Genomic DNA, 18,620 nt, shown 5'->3' on the forward strand with positions numbered 1-18,620 from the left:
TAGTAGGAGATTGTGATAATCCAGGCAAGAAGGGTAATTATCATTTATAAAGGCCTACTACTTAAACTTACTCTAAGCATTTTTCATGTATTTACTCATTAAGTCCTCTAATGATCCGTTGAGTTATGGGTTCTGTTTTCAGCTCTATTTTGCAGGTAAGAAAATAAGGCACACCCGGTTCAGTAATTTACCCTAGGTTCACAGCTAGTAATTTCAGAGCCAGGATTCTAACCCCAGTGGATTGGCACCCATTTGAAACTCAGCAGCTACTCTACTGTGAGGATGGATGGCAACGAACCAAGCAGTGTTCATTTTGTGTACATAGGTTCACCAGGAGTCGAAACAAACTGGATGGCACCTAACAATAAGATTGCCTCTATGCAAAATTTAGCTTCTTAGCTCATCTGGTTGGGCTTGAGTGTGGCGTATGCTTCAGGTTAAGCAGAGTAGATCATAAGTGTTTACTAAAGTTTTCCAACTTGAGTAAAGATAATTATAAATATCCCGGGGATACTTGTAGTTAAGGAGATTTTAATTTTGCTATATGCTGGGGACTTTTTCCTTAGTATTGGTAGACTTTTTGCATTCTAGCCTCTATCTACGTTACCTTGGTTGAATCACCTGCTAATAGACACCAGTCAGCTACAAGTTTTATTCTAAAACAAGGAGCATTTGTTTTTACTTTTACCCTACTGGAACATCCTCAGCTGTGGAACCCCCTGTTACCCTTATTCCTTGGGAGAAAGACTGCGCTTTCTGCCCCCATAAAGAGTTACAGTCTCAGAAACTCACAGGGGCAGTTCTACGCTGTCCTATAAAGTCTCTATGAGTGTAATGTTGTTTTCATCCTTGTTCCTTAAGTCCCATTACGATGCCTCCATCTCTTTGGTTCTTGGACCTTTCACTTAAATAATTTCCCTGTAGCAGAAGAAAAAATAAGTAGAAAAGAACACTTGGTGGTTTCCTAGTAACTGCTGCTTACACCTAATCCTTTCTTGCAAGGAGCCTCTAGCTGTAGAGTTTCTCTGCACAGTAACTGTGGCGTCATCAACTCCAGAGTATGGCTCAGCCCCTGTCTCACCGTCAACGTGGCCAGCATCAGTACCGCAGCCCTGGGCCAGTCAACTCCTGCTTATGCTCTGAACATCTTCGCATATGCTGGATCCCACACCCAACAGGTCGCTCCTAGCTGTGGAAGAGCGTGGAGGATCTGATCAGAGTAAATCAGCTAAGGTGTTTTACCGTCCTCCCGCTTTCAAACCGATTTTATTTCTTTTAAGTGAAAAATCATTTTATTTTATTTTTAAATAGGGTGGATTGTTCTACCTTATGCTACTCGTTTTGTTTTCCAGGTTCTTTCCTATCAACATCTAAAAATGACATTTTTAACAATATTAGAGGGTACCCCCAAAAAATAACTGGATTTTTTTCAAAGCTATGTATTTTTTTTCCTTTTTTTAATAAATCATTTTACTGGGGCTCATACAACTCTTATCACAATCCATACATACATCAATTGAGTAAAGCACCCTTATACATTCGTTGCCCTCGTCATTCTCAAAATTCACCTTCCACTTGGGTTCCTGGAATCAGCTCATTTTCCCTTTTTTCCCTCCCCCTCCCTCCCCGCTCCCCTCACCCCCTAAATTTTTTTAAAAAAAACAACTTTATCACCTTCAAAGTACTCTTCATCACACTTAATAAATTTGTCAAATCTGTGATTCCATTCTTAGAAACATTTTTCAAACTCATCTGTTTGGATGGCTGACAGCACCTCCCTTTTTTTTCTTCTTCACCTCTTCTTTCACAGAAACAAAAAGTCACCTGGAGCGAAGTCAGGTGAGTAAGTTATGTAGGGCAATAGAGGCATGTTTTTGCCAAACACTGGCACACTGCGATGGCTGTGTGAGCAGGTGCATTGTTGTGGTGGCAAAAATCAGTCCCCCTTCTGCCACAAATCAGGCCATTTTTGTCGCACACTATTACACAATCTCTTCAGAACCTCTAAATAGAAAGCTTGATTAATAGTCTGAGCTGGTAGAATGAACTCCAAATGCACTGCCCCCCTCACACAAAAAACAAATGAGCATCATCTTAATCTTCGATTTTTCTTGATGTGCTCTTTTTGGATGAGGTGACGATGGCATCTTGCACTGACTTGATTGATATTTGTTTTGGATGTTGGAAGAATAGCACCATGTCTTGTCACCAGTAATGACCTTGGGGTAAAAGTCTGGCTTGCTTCTGAACTGTTCTTTCAAAGCACAGCATGTTTCCATGTGACACTCTTTTTCCTGGTCAGTTAGAACCGGGGCACAAAGTTATCAGCGACCCTTCTCATTCCCAAATCCTCATTAAAATTCACTGAACTGAGCTCTACTATATCCAGATAAGTTCCCCGTCTCTTCAGTGGTCCATCGTCAGTCTTTGAGCACAAGTGCACACATTTTGTGGACATTTTCGGCCTTTCAGTAGGTTGACAGACATCCAGAACGAGGTTTGTTATCAATCAACATTTCACACAGCATTGTCCTTGTAAGCTGTGTTCAATATCACAACAGTTTCGGCATTTTTTACCAAGCAGGAAACAAAATTTCATAGCCACATGCTGTTCTTTTAAATCAGCCATCACAAAACAAAAAAACAATGACGTCTGAGCGAAACTGCTTTTACAAAAAATTCACTGTGACCAAAGAGAACCTTCCCAGGCGATGCCACTGGGTGCTTGATGCTGGCCTGGCAGGAAAAATGCACACTGTGAAAGCTCTGCCCAGGGGAGCTTTTTCTGGGTTTTGTTGGGTATCCCTTACATGATTTGAAATTATTTGATAAATTTAATAGGTAGCAGTTACATGAAATAGAATAGTAATACAAAAGAGCCTTGAAATCTTTTTTCCTTTTATGTTTAATTTAATCCTAGCAGCACAATATTGCCACTTTTGAGATGCTACAATATTATTTACTTGCCACTGTTAGTGCTCTTGTCCCAAAGTAGTGAATGAATTAGTTAGAGAAAAGGAATTCAGAAAGATTTCTTGGGAGTCTGAAGAATTAAAATGGTGATCAGAATATAAAATCTAACCCCACTGGCTACAAGTAGGTACCAATTCACAGGAACCTTTTATAGGGTTTCTGAGGCTGTACATCTACAGGAACAACTTGAGTTGCTGGTGGTAGGTTTGAACTGACAGCCTTTCCGTTAGCAACCCAGCTCTTGCCTAACAGCACCAACAGGGACCAGTAACTGATTGATTGGAATATTACTTTATTTTTCTTATGTTTGTGACTATATATTCTAAATTACAATATTTAGTAATGGAAAAGTTTATCTTTTATATCATGTTCAAAAATTACTTGGAAATTATTCCACATCTCAAGAGTATTTTTCCTTTGGGCCTTTTTTTAGAGGGAGAAGGGTAAGAATTTGGTTTCAAATATGAGAGCATAGTAAATATTTGTTTTGAAGTCAAAGGGTTCCTGAGAACCAAACTGCCATTATTCCTACAGAATGGTGTTAAACAAAATTTCAAGTGATAACTGAGAAGCTAAGATCCCTTTTCCTTTGAAGGAACCATGAGTTTACTAATATGGACCTTATAAACAAATTCTAGTCGCCACTGGTCTGTGCTGAGCCTTGAGGCCATCATGTGACTGTGGTCCCAGCGCCCTGACTACAGAGCCAAGTACAGAATAAGAATAAAGAGGGCACTTAGTTTTCTAATGAAAGATCCGTGGAGTAAAGACAAATGAGTCTTAAAAGTCTACGTATGAAATATTCTAAAAAGGACCTAATAATAGCTCTCATCTGTACATCTTTTTTTAATACTTTTATTGGGGTCTCTTATATCTCTTATCACAATCCATAAATTCATCCAGTGTGTCAAGCACATTTGCACGTACAATGCCATAATTTTCAAAGCATTTTCTTTTCATCTGTACAGCTTAAGGATTTAAGCATAATTAAAATCTCCCAGCAATCCTGGGCTTTAAAAAAGCCCACTGAGTATCTTTCATCCCACAGAAACCTGGTATAGAGTGTTTAAGGCTGTGTAAATCTTAATAGGAGCAGCTAGCCTCATTTTTCTCCCATAATGTACCTGTAAGATTTGAACTGCCTTTCTGAGGGTACTGTAATTATACCTGTTTTATTAATTAGTAAACTAAATACAAAATATAAAGTAACTTTCTTCAAGGGCATTAGGAAGTTAAAGCTAAGATTGGAGATTTATTTACTGGTCCAGTTCATATTATCTTAATCTTGTAATTTGGGATAGCATCTGTTAGTATTTGAATTATATCATTAAATTCAATTATAGATATGTAAAAAGTATGCCAGCTAAAACGTAAAGACTTTCCCAATGTAACCTTGTTTCAAAATAATTTTCTAACATTATTAAAACTATTTGGGAAACATTTTTAGTGGCTGTGTAGCATACATTGAATGGGTATACCACACTTTACTTGACCATGTTCCTAATATTGGGTATTTTAGATACAAACGATACTATTACAAATAATACCTCAGCGAATAACTTGTCCGTAGGCTACTTTCTGCACTTTTGGCCATATCCATATAAGTAGCTTCCTAACAAAAAAAATAAATACTATATATACCCGTGTATAAGCCATGTTTTTTTTTCAGCACATTTTTAATGCAATTTTTGTGGTGAAATTAGGTGCCTCAGCTGATATTCACATCTGCTTATACACGAGTATATACAGTAAATGAGTCCTGATTTCCTAGGGCCACTCAGGTTGGGTAGCTTTCCTTACCCACCTAACCAATCTGTGACCCTGAGGTAATACTTAAACCATACATCAAAACTTCCTTGAAGTTATCTTTAAGCCAAACAACATTTTAGCTTAATTAGTATAGAATATGCATGTGAAAAATTACCTACGTGAGATAGAAATTGACAACAGCAACTCTGAAAGATGAGATGAGAAGCGTAGGGGGAGTTTATGTTAACAGTCGTTAGAATAATTTGGGAAAACCTTCCACAATAGTCACACAACTTGAAAATGTAGTCAGTGCCCTAAAACACACACATTTTGCTGTGCTTGTTTTCACCCGCCGTAGAACTGAGAATTTAAAGCTGTGCCTAGAGCTGGGCCTTCTTTCTTGACCAACTTCTTTGTGAGATGGCACTTTGCTTACTGCTGTAAATACTTGTTCACTTTGCTGTAGGAGAGCATTGCCTGAAGCATTAGGTTCTGTGGTTTTAAGAGTTTTTGTGTGTGGCCTATTGGCCTCCTTTATCCAAATGTGTGCTTTCCCTGGTCCTACGTAACATGCTTCTAAAGCATGGGGAGATTGTTCAAAATGTTCCAATGTGTCATGTGGCAGTTACATAATCTCCTGGCAACTTGAGCTGAGGGGTGGAGGCTAGCCTGTCAATCGGGTCATAAGTTAACACCCACCAGGAGGATTCTGGGAGCTTATTTTTCCTCCCTGGAGGTGGGACATGCTCTCTCTGCTTCATCTTACTGCTACAAGCCACATGGAGCCACACTGATGGCAGTCAGGGCCCTAGAGATGCTTCTATTGCCACTGGATCCACAAGACTTTTCATCCACCAGCCTGTGATCCCCTGCATTTGGCATCATTGCATGTGCTTTGTTGAGTCTGAAGAGGAATGTACAGACTGGTATCGGACATACGGGCTAATATTTGATTTGTGGGCTTGATCTGGCCTGGACTGAGATGCTTTCTCAATATACAATTGCTCTTTGATTTAAAGCTCTCTCTTATATACATATGAGTGTCTCTGGATTTGTTTCACTACTCACCCTGGACTAACATGTCACTTTGGCTGCATGGAAAAATGATACCGGATCTACTCAAGTTCAGCTTACCTCAGGGTGTTACAGTTTGCTCAGCTAGTTGGGTATGGGCTGGTGACCAAGGCAATAAAGGAATGGAAGTGTTTGATGAAGACACTGGGCAATGGTTAGGAGCATTGGGGTTACTGTTTCACCAAAGGGACCACTGCCTGTCAGGTTTACCCCGGTTTGAATGTGAGTGGGTTCTCAGTTGTGGGAGCGCCCCGAGTAGGAAACACTGGCCATTGCTGTGCAGGCAGTACAATCCAGCCAACTTGTAGATGAGCTGTCTCCTCCTTTCGCAGATGCAGACAGAAGAATGGAGCAGCTGTATAGCAGAAGTCAGAGTGGAAACGTACAAAAGTGTGTCCCTTTGAATAGCTATTTTCTTCACTTGGCTTATACGTTTTCTTGTAGTTCTTTCCAAGTGGGAAGTCAGTTGTCAAATTAATTATGAAGTCTAAAAACGTTAAAACTAGATCCAATTATAGAAAACGTATTAAAATGCATTTGTCATTTAGGTGAAAGTTTATAGAGCACATTTGTTTTCCATTCAGTAATTTATGCACAAATTTTTTTTTGACATTGGTTGCAAGGGCCAAATGTCTGTTTTTGGCCTTGGACAGTGGAGCATATTTTTTTTCCTGTGCAGCATATGCTTCTAGGGTGGTGTTCATTCGACAGGCCCTTGTGTGACTGAAAGATGGTCTCCGGGAGCGGCTAAGTTACAGGACGTAGAGGAGCCATAATCACGGGAGCGCTTCCAGTCTATCGGAGTAGAGCTGGTCTGCTCATAACGTTTCACCTTGTTGTTTTTTCCCCTTTCTCCGTGGCTCCTTCTGTTGTGATTGTGGTCAGAGGGATTGGTAACGGGGCTGGGTCGCAGTCACTACTACTTTTCTTTCTACGAGGTCAGTACTCCTGTGCCCGCAACATAATTCCTGCAGACTTAGCCACTTCCAGGTGCACTTTCAGTCCGGAGTATCCAAGTCTTGAATAAGTAATTATACCTTTTATCAATATGTATGCTTTACTTCCTACATCCACGGTCACATCAGATTGTCTGGCTGCATGTAGAAGATGAGGTGTGTCAAGTATATCATTCTAGGCTTTCCATATCTGGTTTCTAAAGGCCATAGCTACCCCCATGGAGCTCCCTCCAATATTGGGATGAGATCAACAATAAACAAATCAAAGTAAATGAACAAGACGATTTCACAAAGGGTTGTTGAAAATTATTTTTCTGCATAGCTTCCACATACCGTATATACTCGCGTATGAGCTGAGTTTTTCAGCACATTTTTAATGCTGTTTTTGTGGTAAAATTAGGTGCCTCAGCTGATATTCAGGTCAGCTTATACTCGAGTGTATGCAGTATATGCAAGAGTAAATTCCCCGCCTATAATAAATGCATAAAGGGGACTGCATTGTCGAAGTCCATCTAATTTTCTATATTTCCTGCTAATGGATTTTGAAGCATGCAAAGTTCTTACAAGTTCTCAATAAAGTTTTCTCTCATAGGTTGCAGAGAACACATCATAGAAGATGCAAAGCCTGAATCTATCAGTGACACTACTGACTTGGCCCTGCCACCTGAAATGCCGATTTTGATTGATTTCCACGCTCTGAAAGACATCCTTGGACCCCCGATGTATGAAATGGAGGTAAGCATTCTCATTTCTTTAGTACTCACTGGGGTTTACTGTGGAGTAAACTCTGGTTGACTCTGGAGTTTACACTGGTTTACTTGAAGGAGTAGAGTTATGTTTTGGGAGAATGAATTTCATTTGATTGGAAACTTGTTTTCTGGATAGTATTGCTTTCTAGTCTTTGCTCTTCATTTCTTTTCTGAGAATAGTACCTCTGACTTTCTCCCATTCTCTCCTGAGAACTTTTACATTTCTACTGTATGTGCTTTAAGGATTTTTTTATACATAAATAATTTTTACAGCTCTTATAACAATCCATACATCAATTGTACCGGACACATTTGTACATATGTTGCTATCATCATTTTAAAAATATTTTCTTTCTACTTGAGCCCTTGGCAACAGCTCCTCTATTCCCACCCTCATGACCTCCTAATAAATGATAAATTATTATATTTTCATATTTTACACCATCCAGTATCTCCCTTCACCCACATTCCTGTTGTTCACCCATGGGGTTGGGGAGGGGTTATATGTTGATCATTGCAACCGGTTCCCACTTCTCCCCCGCCCCCACCTTCCCCCTCCTGTCATGGTATCCTGAAGGGTTTTAATTGCCCTTGATTCCATGTGTCAAGAACGCTTATCTGTACCACTGTACATGCTGTGGTCTTGCCAGATTTGTAAAATATACATGGGGTCATGATAGTGGAGGGGAGCATTAAAGAACTGGAGGAATGTTGTATGTTTCGTTCCCTTCCTTGTGACCCTTCTGTGAGGGGATGTCCAGTTTTCTACAGATGGGCTTTGAGTCTCCACTCCAACCCCACCCTCGTTCACATCGATGTGATTGTTTGGGGTCTTCTGATGCCTGATACCTGATCTTGTCAACACCTCATGACCATACATAGTGGTGTGCTTCTTCCATGTGGGGCTTTGTTGCTTCCCTGCTAAATGGCCGCTTGTTTGTCTTCAAGTCTTTAAGGCCCCAGACATTATATTTTGTAATAGCCGGGCACCATCAGCTTTATTTTCCACATTTGCTTATGTGCCCATTTTGACTAAAGTGATTGTGTCAGGAAGGTGAGCATCACAGACTGCCAGGTTATTAGAACAAAGTGTTCTTGCGTTGAAAGGGTACTTGAGTAGAGACTCAATGTCTGTCTGCTACCTTGATACTTAACATAGGGCTATATGTACAAAGCCCTATATCCTTACCATATAATATTAATATATTTATACATATACATGCCTATATTTATACCTCTAGAAATGTCTTTTGCTTCCTCGTTCTTGCTTCTATTTCCTTTTACTTTCCACTATCCCACTATCACGTTCATTAGGCACTCAGTGATTCCTCTCTGCTGTATCCCCCTTGATCAAGCCCCAGGCGTTCTACACCCTCCTCTCCATCAATTTTAGATCTCTTGTTCCCTTGTCCCTGGGTTTGTTGGGTCCCTCCTCCCTTTTTCCCACATCCCACTCTTTCCTTTTTCCCCAGAACCACTGGTCCCTTTTTTTTCTCCTCAGGATTATTTATCTTGCCTATCTTATATAGATAGACATGGGGAAAAAAAGAAGAAAAGGGAGTGGGGGAGGGGGCTATAAGTAGTTCCAGATTTGTCTGCTGACCCTTATGTATGTTTTCCAATCGAGTTTGATGAGATGCCAAGCCCTGCCCTCCAAGTCTGAAGTCTATTTTCGGGATTCTTTGGGGACTTCATTGCTTTGCTCCCCAAGCTGCTCTTTTGTGCTCCCTTCGTGTTTTGCCCGGATGTGGGGGGTGTGAGACCGGGCACAATTCCCACACTGTCTCCAGTGCTATCCCTGGCAGTGCTGCGGGCAGTGATGGATGTCATGTCTCATGGTGGGGCCAGCCCTGTGGTCTCTCTGTGCCTTGGCTGCTCCAAGGAGGAGTGTAGTTCTCAAGGCTTAGTGGACCAGGATGCGGTTCGTTCTCACTCTCTCTCTTTCTCTCTATCTCTCTATCTCTCTTCCCTCTTAGTTTGCTCCTGTGTGGTCTGGGCAGACTTGCCACCCTCTCTAAGCTGTTTCTTCAGTGATGTCTCCGTAGTGCAATCTTCTGGGGAGGGGTTCAGCATAGTTGGGATTGGAGCTGGCCCTGAAGACCTCACTGTTAGGTCGCAGCTTCATGCCAGCGTGTTGCCCTCAAGGCTTGGCATACCAAGTTGAGGTCTGGTCTCTCTCCTTTTCCTGTGGAGACATAAGGAATACCTCCCCAGCGGTGGGTTCGCGCCCTGTTCCCTACTCTCCATGTCCTTTTGTCTTGTGTTTTCTTTTCCCCTCTTTTTTTGGCTGCCATATGCATCCCTGGGTTGGGTCTGACCCCTGCCAGAGTATCTCGCCCCAGGGATTTATGTATTTGGTGGCTTTTCCCCTATGTCCCTTGTGTTTTTTAAGCTTACCTCAGTAGACTCATGTTGTACTTGGCCTTTTGTGCCTGGCTTGCTTGGCTTAGCATGATTTTCTCCAGTTCTTCCCATGCGACAGTGTGCTTCATGCATTCATCACTGCTTTTTAGGGATGCGTAGTACTCTATTAGATGTATGTACCACGATCTATTTACACTATAAGGACTGGGAAAGAAATTAGGAGGTCATTGAGTCTTTATGGTAGGTAAGGGAAAGAGCTAGGAAATCAACTCGTACATACATGCTTCACTTTAGAGTAACCCATTCAGACTGCTGCTGGTCTTGACCCAGGCGCCATCTTCCAGGAACCTGCTGAAAGTTGCTCTGTGGTTAAACCTGCATGCATTTCTGCCGTATATCTGGTTTCCTGGCCAAATACCGTATAACTTTCTGTCATAACTGCCTAAAGGCCTGATACCCATAACCAGGTGAGGGAACTAGGAAATAGGTGTTTCAATCTGTGACTACTGAAGACATTTTGATATATTTATATTTTCTAGATGCTTACATGTTTTTGTTTTGTTTTTAAGGTAAATTCCTAGAAAGTGTGTAATGTGGCTGAGTTTACCATTTTTATTCATAAGCTTTATCATCTACTCCTCGTTCATAAACTTAGTCATCCCAGCTGAATGAAAAAAGTAACTCTTTAGAAGATAAATACAATTAATTATGCAGAAGATGATCTGTCCAATTGATATTTGAAACATCCTCAGCGAATATGGTTTCCTCAATCTCATCTTGCTTATCTGCTTTGTCTGAGCTGAACATGGACACTAATGGGCCTCTCTCCAAAGCCCGGAATGATAAGAGTATAACTGGTTTACCCTTCACAATAAACAGTAGAGTCAGATTGGGTATTTCCATAATTTGAATTCAAACAAGTTCAAAGATTTAAATTGTGAAGTTTTGAGAGAACTTAAGCAAAAACTTGTGGTTGAGAAAGGGTGCAAAATCTGCTAAACTGTTCTGCGAGAATTCGATGATTTGGGAAATGAAGATGTACTAAAATAGGCTCTGTTTCCTGTGTGTCATATAGGCCTTTTCTTAAGACTTTCCAGAAAAAGTATATTCCAGCAGTTCCTTGCAACAAGAAGTAAAAACAAAAGATGTCCAATTTTCGAGTGCATTTACTCTTCTGTCCCATCTATTTCTGCTGTTGTTTTGTGTAGGTGCACTGCTGGTAGGTAGTCTTGTTGGAGTTTGGGGGAGAGAGCGAAAAGAACAGAAATGAACACTTTTATTGCTTAATACTATTATAAATGCTATTTTTCTGAGAACTTGAGCTATTATAATTTCGGCCTTTACCAATGTGAATCTGAACGGTAGAGTGATATTATCACAGGTAGCACTTTACTCACTTTAACCAGTGTCTTAGAATTTAAGATCTGGAGTGTGAACGTTTACAATAATTTTTCATTTTATCCACACTTGAAAGAGACTTCACTTGATAGACTACGATTTTTTCCTTACCTGTCAGGGTGTGCTAACCGGAACCAACCCAAAATCTGTGCCATTGAATCGATTCTAATGCATGGAGAACCCTATAGCACAGAATGAAACTGCTCCATAGGGTTTCCAAGACAGTAAATCTTTACAGGAACAGACTGCTTCATCTTTCTTCACAGAACTGCTAGTGGATTTGAACCAGCAATCTTGCAGTCTGCCCAACCCTTAGCCCACTATTCCACCAGAGCTCCTTGGTGTGATGGCCATCAGTCCCAATTAGTTCGCCAGACTCTGCCTCACCGTTTCCATTTGTAGAAGTCAGATTGGCGGTGTTGTACTTAAGACCATACACTGTGCTACAATTCTTCTTCCACTTTACACACCGGGAAAAGCTTAAAGAAACTAAATGAATTCTGCAAATTCATATAAGGTGCAACTAACAGAACCAGTATTCAAACGCAAATGATCTGACTCCAAGCCCTGTACTTTCTTTCTTCACTCTTCTCCCATACCATTTCAGATTATGAACTGCTCCAGTAGTTAGCCAGCAAGATAGGAGCTCTACTTCATTGAGCTTATTTAGAGGAGGGAATAAAAAAATAAATTTAAAAAAAAGTTTTAGAAATGCTGATGCAACATATGTACAAATGTGCTTAATACAATTGAATGGTGGATTGTTGTAAGTTTTTTAACAGCCCCAATAAAATGATTAATAAAAACAAATAAGTAAAGAATAATTACAAATTGAGATTGATGCTTTGAGGAAAATAAGCAAGATGCTACTAACATAGTTAATAATTACTTAATATCTACTTTAGATATATCTGAGATATATTTTAGAGATATACTTGATGGTGGATGACACATGCAGAATGAAGGAAACCAAATAAAGAGAAGCTATCGGCTTCTAACTAGAGAGAAAAAGTGCCCTTTAATGAGGGTGGGACAGACTAGTCGAGGAAGGGATATTTTGCAATAAAAGTGCTTTAAAGAAAATGAAAACTTGAATTTTGAACATGTTGTTTCATATATCTGTGAAGCATCTAAGTAGAGATAACTGCACATGGATAGATCCAAGATGGAGATAATAATTAGAGTTAGCATGAAATAGAGGCTATTTAAAACCCACAGATATTGTGATCACTTCAGGGGAAATGTACAAAGAAAAGCAGCAGCCCAGGCACAGACTCTGAAGCACTCCGTAGGCGACTAAGGAGGAACAAGCAAACCAGGTAGGAGGAAAAAAGAAATTTGCATTGCCAAGAAAACAGAATGCTTCCAAGAAAAAAAGTATCAGTGTTTACTTTTTATTGTGAGATCAAGAAAGTAAGTTCAAAAACTGTGTATTGGATTTGGCAGCATGGAGGTTGTCAGTGATCTTGAAAGACTGGGTTCAAAAAAATGATAGGATGCTGGAGTATGCTGAAGAGAGAATGGGCAATAAAGAAATGCAAGGGGATCCAGAAAGTTAGTGGGAATTGGAAATAAAAGATAATAGAATTTTTCCACAAACTTTTTCAAGCTCCCTCGTGGAATTTAGAGGTTCGTTTGTTTTGTTTTGTTTTTGTTTTTCTGGTTTAGAATGATTACAGAGGGATGGTGTAGCTAAAAAGGAATATGAAGGTCAACAGAGGACATTTTAAGATAGCATCTTGCTCTCAAGACCAATGTAACAGAAAGCAAAACTGACTTTGCTGGAGGGAAAGATGGTAGCAGTAGGAGCCGGACATGGGAAAAGTGAAATGAACTGTGATCCAGAACTCAAGTGGAAGAAATGATCTGTGCGAAGAGAAAAGATACCTTTGGAGGGTATCGTGAAGAAGGAGACAAGAATACTGAGTTATTTTCAAGGAAAAGACGGACAAAACTAAGGGATGTTGGCCACACAAGGAGAAAGGGAAGCTGGGGTATAATGAAGGAAGTGGTAGAGTTGATGGTTTTGCGTACAAGTACGCAACAAGAATAAAAAAGTGGTAATGCTCAGAGAAAGAGGACGTTTAAGACTTCCTGTTTCAGAAGTCGTACCATTTCTGTTGGTAATAAGAGAGGCTAAATTAAGGAAGTGTTTAGAAAAACTGAGAAGCCATGCTGTGAATGAGTCTCCATTTATTCATTGAAGACACCCATGGTGGTAGCAGGAGTTACGGATGTTAAGGAAGGATATGACTCTTCGACTATTCTAGGAGAAAGGAAGATGGTAAGGCCAGCTGTCATAAGCTACTGACACGCAGAATTAAGGAGAGAGGATGTCTTGGAGTAGCGAGGAAACCTCTTACCCCTAAATGATAAGCCAACCTCCTTGAGTTTGATATATTCCTCTGGTACCAAAACCAAAAAACGAACCTGTTGCCATCACATTGATTGACTCATAGCAACTATATAGGGCAGAACAGAACTGCCTGGAAAGTTTCCCAGGCTGCATTTTTTATGGAGGCAGACTCTTGTATCTGTCTTCTGTGGAGTGGCTGGTGGGCTTAAAATACTAACATTTCAGTTGGTAGCATCACTGAGGATAACTGGATGTATCTTATTAATTCTTAAATTTGGTGCATTAAGGGACAGAAAGCATCTCCCATGAAACCTGGCCCATACCAAAAACATGAGCAAATCTAGATCCTGTAACTTACTCCCTGGAAATAAAAACATAGATGTTTCCCCAACTACCAAAACCTTCCTGTTGTTTTGTAATCCTTTATTCTTGTATCCTTTTTTATTCTTGTACAATAACTCTATACTACCCCTTTCTGTCCCTACTTTTTTTTCAAATATAAATACAAAAAAATACTAACTTAGAAAACTGGCATTGAGGAAGAGTAGAAGGCACACTTCTAGAAGTGGATTTTACCTTCTAGAATTCAATTAATAGATGAAGAAATGGAAATCTTTCTAATTTCTAGGAACAATCTAAATTAGCAACTACAAAAGAAACAGCATAGGCCTCCTTTTCAAATACAATAAAGTTTCTAAAGAAACAAGTTCATTTAAGCTCACCTTTAAAGAAAAGGAGATAGGGGTTCTGGGCACAGGAAGAGGATGAGTGGGAGCAGCCACAGGGCCCAAGGCAATCTGCATGTTACTTACATGCACTTGACATTACATAGAGCAGACTTCACTCAGGTAAAATGCATTCTCAAAAGTGCATACTGGAACCTGGTCAAAGGGTGGCCTGTACGGGAAGGACGCAGGAATAAAATCACAGCGCTTTAATAACAACAAACTCGGTTGTGGTTATATTATTTTTATTGATTATGGGGGAAGGAGAATCATAATTTTCATTTTAAGAGTTCTTCAATCCTTTATTCAAATTTTAATATTGGCTGCTATCAGTGGTGTATGAAAAGCCCTTTTATCTAAAGAGGTAGGTACCATTTTACTGGTGGGTTGCATTCTATCAGTCAAACTCATGGTAACCCTATGTATCACAGAACAAAACATGTCCTGGTCTTGCACCATCCTGTAACTCTTGTTACGTTTAAGCCCCTTGTTGGCAGTCTTTGTGTTAGTCCTTCTTGTAGAGAATCGTCCTCTTTCTCACGACCCTTCTGCGTTACCAATCTTGATGTCCTTATCCTTACACTGGTCTCTCCATGTCCAAAGCACTGGCCATCCTCACTTCTAAGGAGTGTTCTGGCTGTCCATCTGCTGAGACAGTTTATTCTTTGGCCAGGCCATGTCGTTGGTGTTAGGTGCCATCAAGTCGGTTCAACTCATAGCAGTTTTATGCACAACAGAATAAAGTGTTGCCCGGTCCCACAACAATCTGATTGTTTCTATGCTTGGGTCCATTGAGGCAGCCACAGTGGCAGCTGTTTCCTTGAATGTCCCCCCCCCTTTTTTTTGTCATTTTATGAGGGCTCATACAACTCAGCTCCTCACAATCCATGCGCACATCCATTGTGTCAAGCCAGTTTGTACATTTGTTGCCCTCAACATTTTCAAAGCATGTTCTTTCTACTTGGCGTAGAGAGGACTTCCAGTGCTTAGCAGCTTGCTGAAACATTTCCACTGGAATTCCATCCATTTCTGGACCCTTGCTTTTGGCTAATGTTTCGGTGAAACTTGAACATCTTCCTTCAGCACCATTGGTTCTTACTCATGTGCTGCCTCCTGAAACGGTGGAATATTGATCAGCTCTTTTTAATACAGTGGCTCTGTGTACTCTTTCCATCTTCGCTGGCTGCTTCCTTCATCAGTCTTTTTGCACAGAATCTTTAAAGATTTCAACTCAAGGCTTGAATCTTTTCTTGTTCCGTCCGTTAAAGAAATGCTGAGCAGGTACTTCCCTTTGGGTTTTCTACTTCTAGCCCTTTGTACATTTCTGCGTAATATTTGACTTTGTCTTTTTGAACTACCCTTAAATTTTTCTATCCAACTCTTTGATTTCATCATTCTTCCATTATCAAGAGCACGTTTCAGAGTCTCTTCTGACTTCTACTTTGCCCTCTTTCCTGTCTTTTTCTTAAATAGGGGCTCTTACAGCTCTTATAGCAGTCCATACATCAGTTGTATCAAGCACATTTGGACATACATTGCCATCATTTCCAAAACATATTTTGGAAATGTTCTTGATGTCCTTCCAAAGTTTATCAAAGAAAAATAGAATTGAAAGATAATGTAATTTTTCCATTTTTTTAGTCCCTTCTGTAAAACTGACTTTTACAATAGATTTTTCAGTTTAGTGTTGGAAACAAGTGCCCACTAACTTAATTTGATACCACATATAAATTCCACTTACAATCTAAACCCTTAAAATAAGATAGCATCTGCAATCTTAACCTCTAATTCATCATTCTGTCATTCTCTGGAGCCTTGCATGTTGCTATGATGCTGGACACTCTGCCATTGGTGGACAAGTTCCAGCAGAGCTTCCAGACAAAAGCAGACTAGAAAGAAGAAAGAGGCAGTCAACTGCTGGAAAACTAGTCACTGAACATTTTATAAATAGCAATGAAGCAGTGTTTGATAGTCAGAAGATAGATCCATCTACCTTGCAGGGCTAGATAGGGCAGAGGTTGTACACTGGTACATATGAGGGCTGGAGGCACAGGGAATCCAGGGTGGATGATACCTTCAGGACCAGGGGTGTGAGGGGCGATGCTGGGAGAGTGGAGGGTGAGTGGGTTGGAAATGGGGAACTGATTACAAGGATCCACATGTGACCTCCTCCCTGGGAGATGGACGGCAGAGAAGGGGGCGAAGGGAGACTCCGGATAGGGCAAGATATGACAAAATAACGATGTATAAATTACCAAGGGCACATGAAGGAGGGGGGAGCGGGGAGGGAGGGGGAAAAAAAAGAGGACCTGATGCAAAGGGCTTAAGTGGAGAGCAAATGCTTTGAGAATGATTGGGGCAGGGAATGTATGGATGTGCTTTATACAATTGATGTATGTATATGTATGGATTGTGATAAGAGTTGTATGAGTCCCTAATAAAATGTAAAAAAAGAAAAGAGGGGGGAAAAAAGAAAATGATTAGGGCAAAGAATGTGCAGATGTGCTTTATACAGTTGATGTATGTATATGTATGGACTGTGATAAGAGTTGTATGAGCCCCTAATAAATTGTTTTAAAAAAAAAAAGAAGATAGATCCACTAATTGGAAGACACACTCAAAAGTAGAGTCAATCTCAATGTCATGGATGGAACAGACCTTTCTGGGCCATCATTTATTGATGTGACATGACTCAAAATGAAAAAAAGCAATTGGAATATGCCACTAATAATCAGAACAAAATGAAATGAAACACATAAAAACTGATACTTTAGGTATTACTGACCTAAAATGGACTAGTACTCGCTATTTGGAAACAATCATGTGATCTACTTTGCCAGGATTGGCAAATTGAAGAGGAAAGACATCATCATCGTTGTTAAAAGAACGTGATAAGATCCACACCAAAAAGAAACCCAGTTAACACGGCTATTACTCAGTTATGTTCCAAACACTAATGTCAAAAATGAGGAAACGAAAGTTTGCTTGTGTTTTTAATCAGTTGGTGATTTTATTGTCATAAAAATTCTGATTTGTAAAAAATTTTAATAAATCATTTTATTCGAGGTTCTTACAGTTCTTAATCCATACATCAGTTGTATCGAGCACATTTTTACATATGTTGCCATCATCATTCCCAAGACATTTTCTCCTCCTTTAGCCCTTGATTTCGGCTCCTTTTCCAGTCATTCCTCCCCCATCCGCCCACTCTTGTGAACCCTTGATAACATACAAATTATTTTCCTTTTCATATATTACACTGTCCAGTCTCCCTTCCCCCACAGTTCTGCTGTTTGTCTCTTTGCGGGGCCGGTGTTGCGCAGCGATCATTGCTGTCGGTTACTCTCTTTCTCCCCACACCTTCTCCCTGCCATCATGGTATTGCTGCTCATTATTGGTCCTGAGAGGTTTATCTGTCCTAGGTTCTGTGTGATGAAAGCTCTTACCTGTACCAGTGTACATGCTCTAGCCTAGCCAGATCTGTACGATAGAACTGGGGTCATGATAGTTGGGGGGGGGGAGGTGTTGCATTAAAGAACTAGAGGAATGTTGTGTGTTTCATGAATACTACACTGCAGCCTGGCTGCTTTATCCCTTCCTTGTGGCAAATTGAGTCTTACGATCCTTATGGTCACACAGGCTGGTGTGCTTCTTCCATGTGGGCTTTGTTGCTTCCCTGCTAGATGGCCTCTTGCTTAACTTCCAGCCTTTAGTGCCCCAGACACTATAACATATACTAGTTAGGCACCATCAGCTTTCTTTACCACATTAGCTTAAGCACCCATTTTTCCTTCAGTGATCTTGTCGGAAAGGTGACCATCACAGAATGCCAGGTTATTAAAACAATTGTTCTTCCGTTGCGGGAGGACTTGAGTAGAGACCCAATGTCCATCTGCTACCTTCATACTAAACCTATATGTATATAGACCTATATTCCTGTTGTTACATATTAATATATTTACATATGTACATGCTTATGTTTATCCCTCTATGAATGTCTTTTGCCTCCCACTTATTTCCTTTATTTCCTTTTACTTTCCTCCTGTTCCACTCTCATGCTCAACCTTCATTCGACCCTCTGTACTTCTTTGATCAAACCCCACCTACGCTACACTGCACTTGATCAAACCCCACCAGGCATTCTGTGCCCTCCTGGCCATCGCTTTTACATCTCTTGTTGTTCCTTTCTCCCTGGGGAGGAAATGGAAGTTTTTACCAATTTCTACCATCTTAAAGTGGTCAAATATATAGTCATAATATTATGGTAATTACTGGT

General features: G+C 40.3%; 1 protein-coding gene across 1 annotated transcript in view; it reads left to right on the plus strand.

Annotated features, from left to right (window-relative positions):
- Nucleotides 1-18,620, plus strand: part of LONP2 (lon peptidase 2, peroxisomal) — a 154,699-nt gene that overhangs the window by 128,328 nt on the left and 7,751 nt on the right. The window contains exon 12 of the mRNA XM_075537182.1: nt 7,345-7,487. Within this exon, the coding sequence (XP_075393297.1) occupies nt 7,345-7,487 (143 nt within the window). The remainder of the gene's footprint in view (nt 1-7,344; nt 7,488-18,620) is intronic.

Source organism: Tenrec ecaudatus, chromosome 18, assembly GCF_050624435.1.
Source record: "Tenrec ecaudatus isolate mTenEca1 chromosome 18, mTenEca1.hap1, whole genome shotgun sequence".
Taxonomy (NCBI): domain Eukaryota; kingdom Metazoa; phylum Chordata; class Mammalia; order Afrosoricida; family Tenrecidae; genus Tenrec; species Tenrec ecaudatus.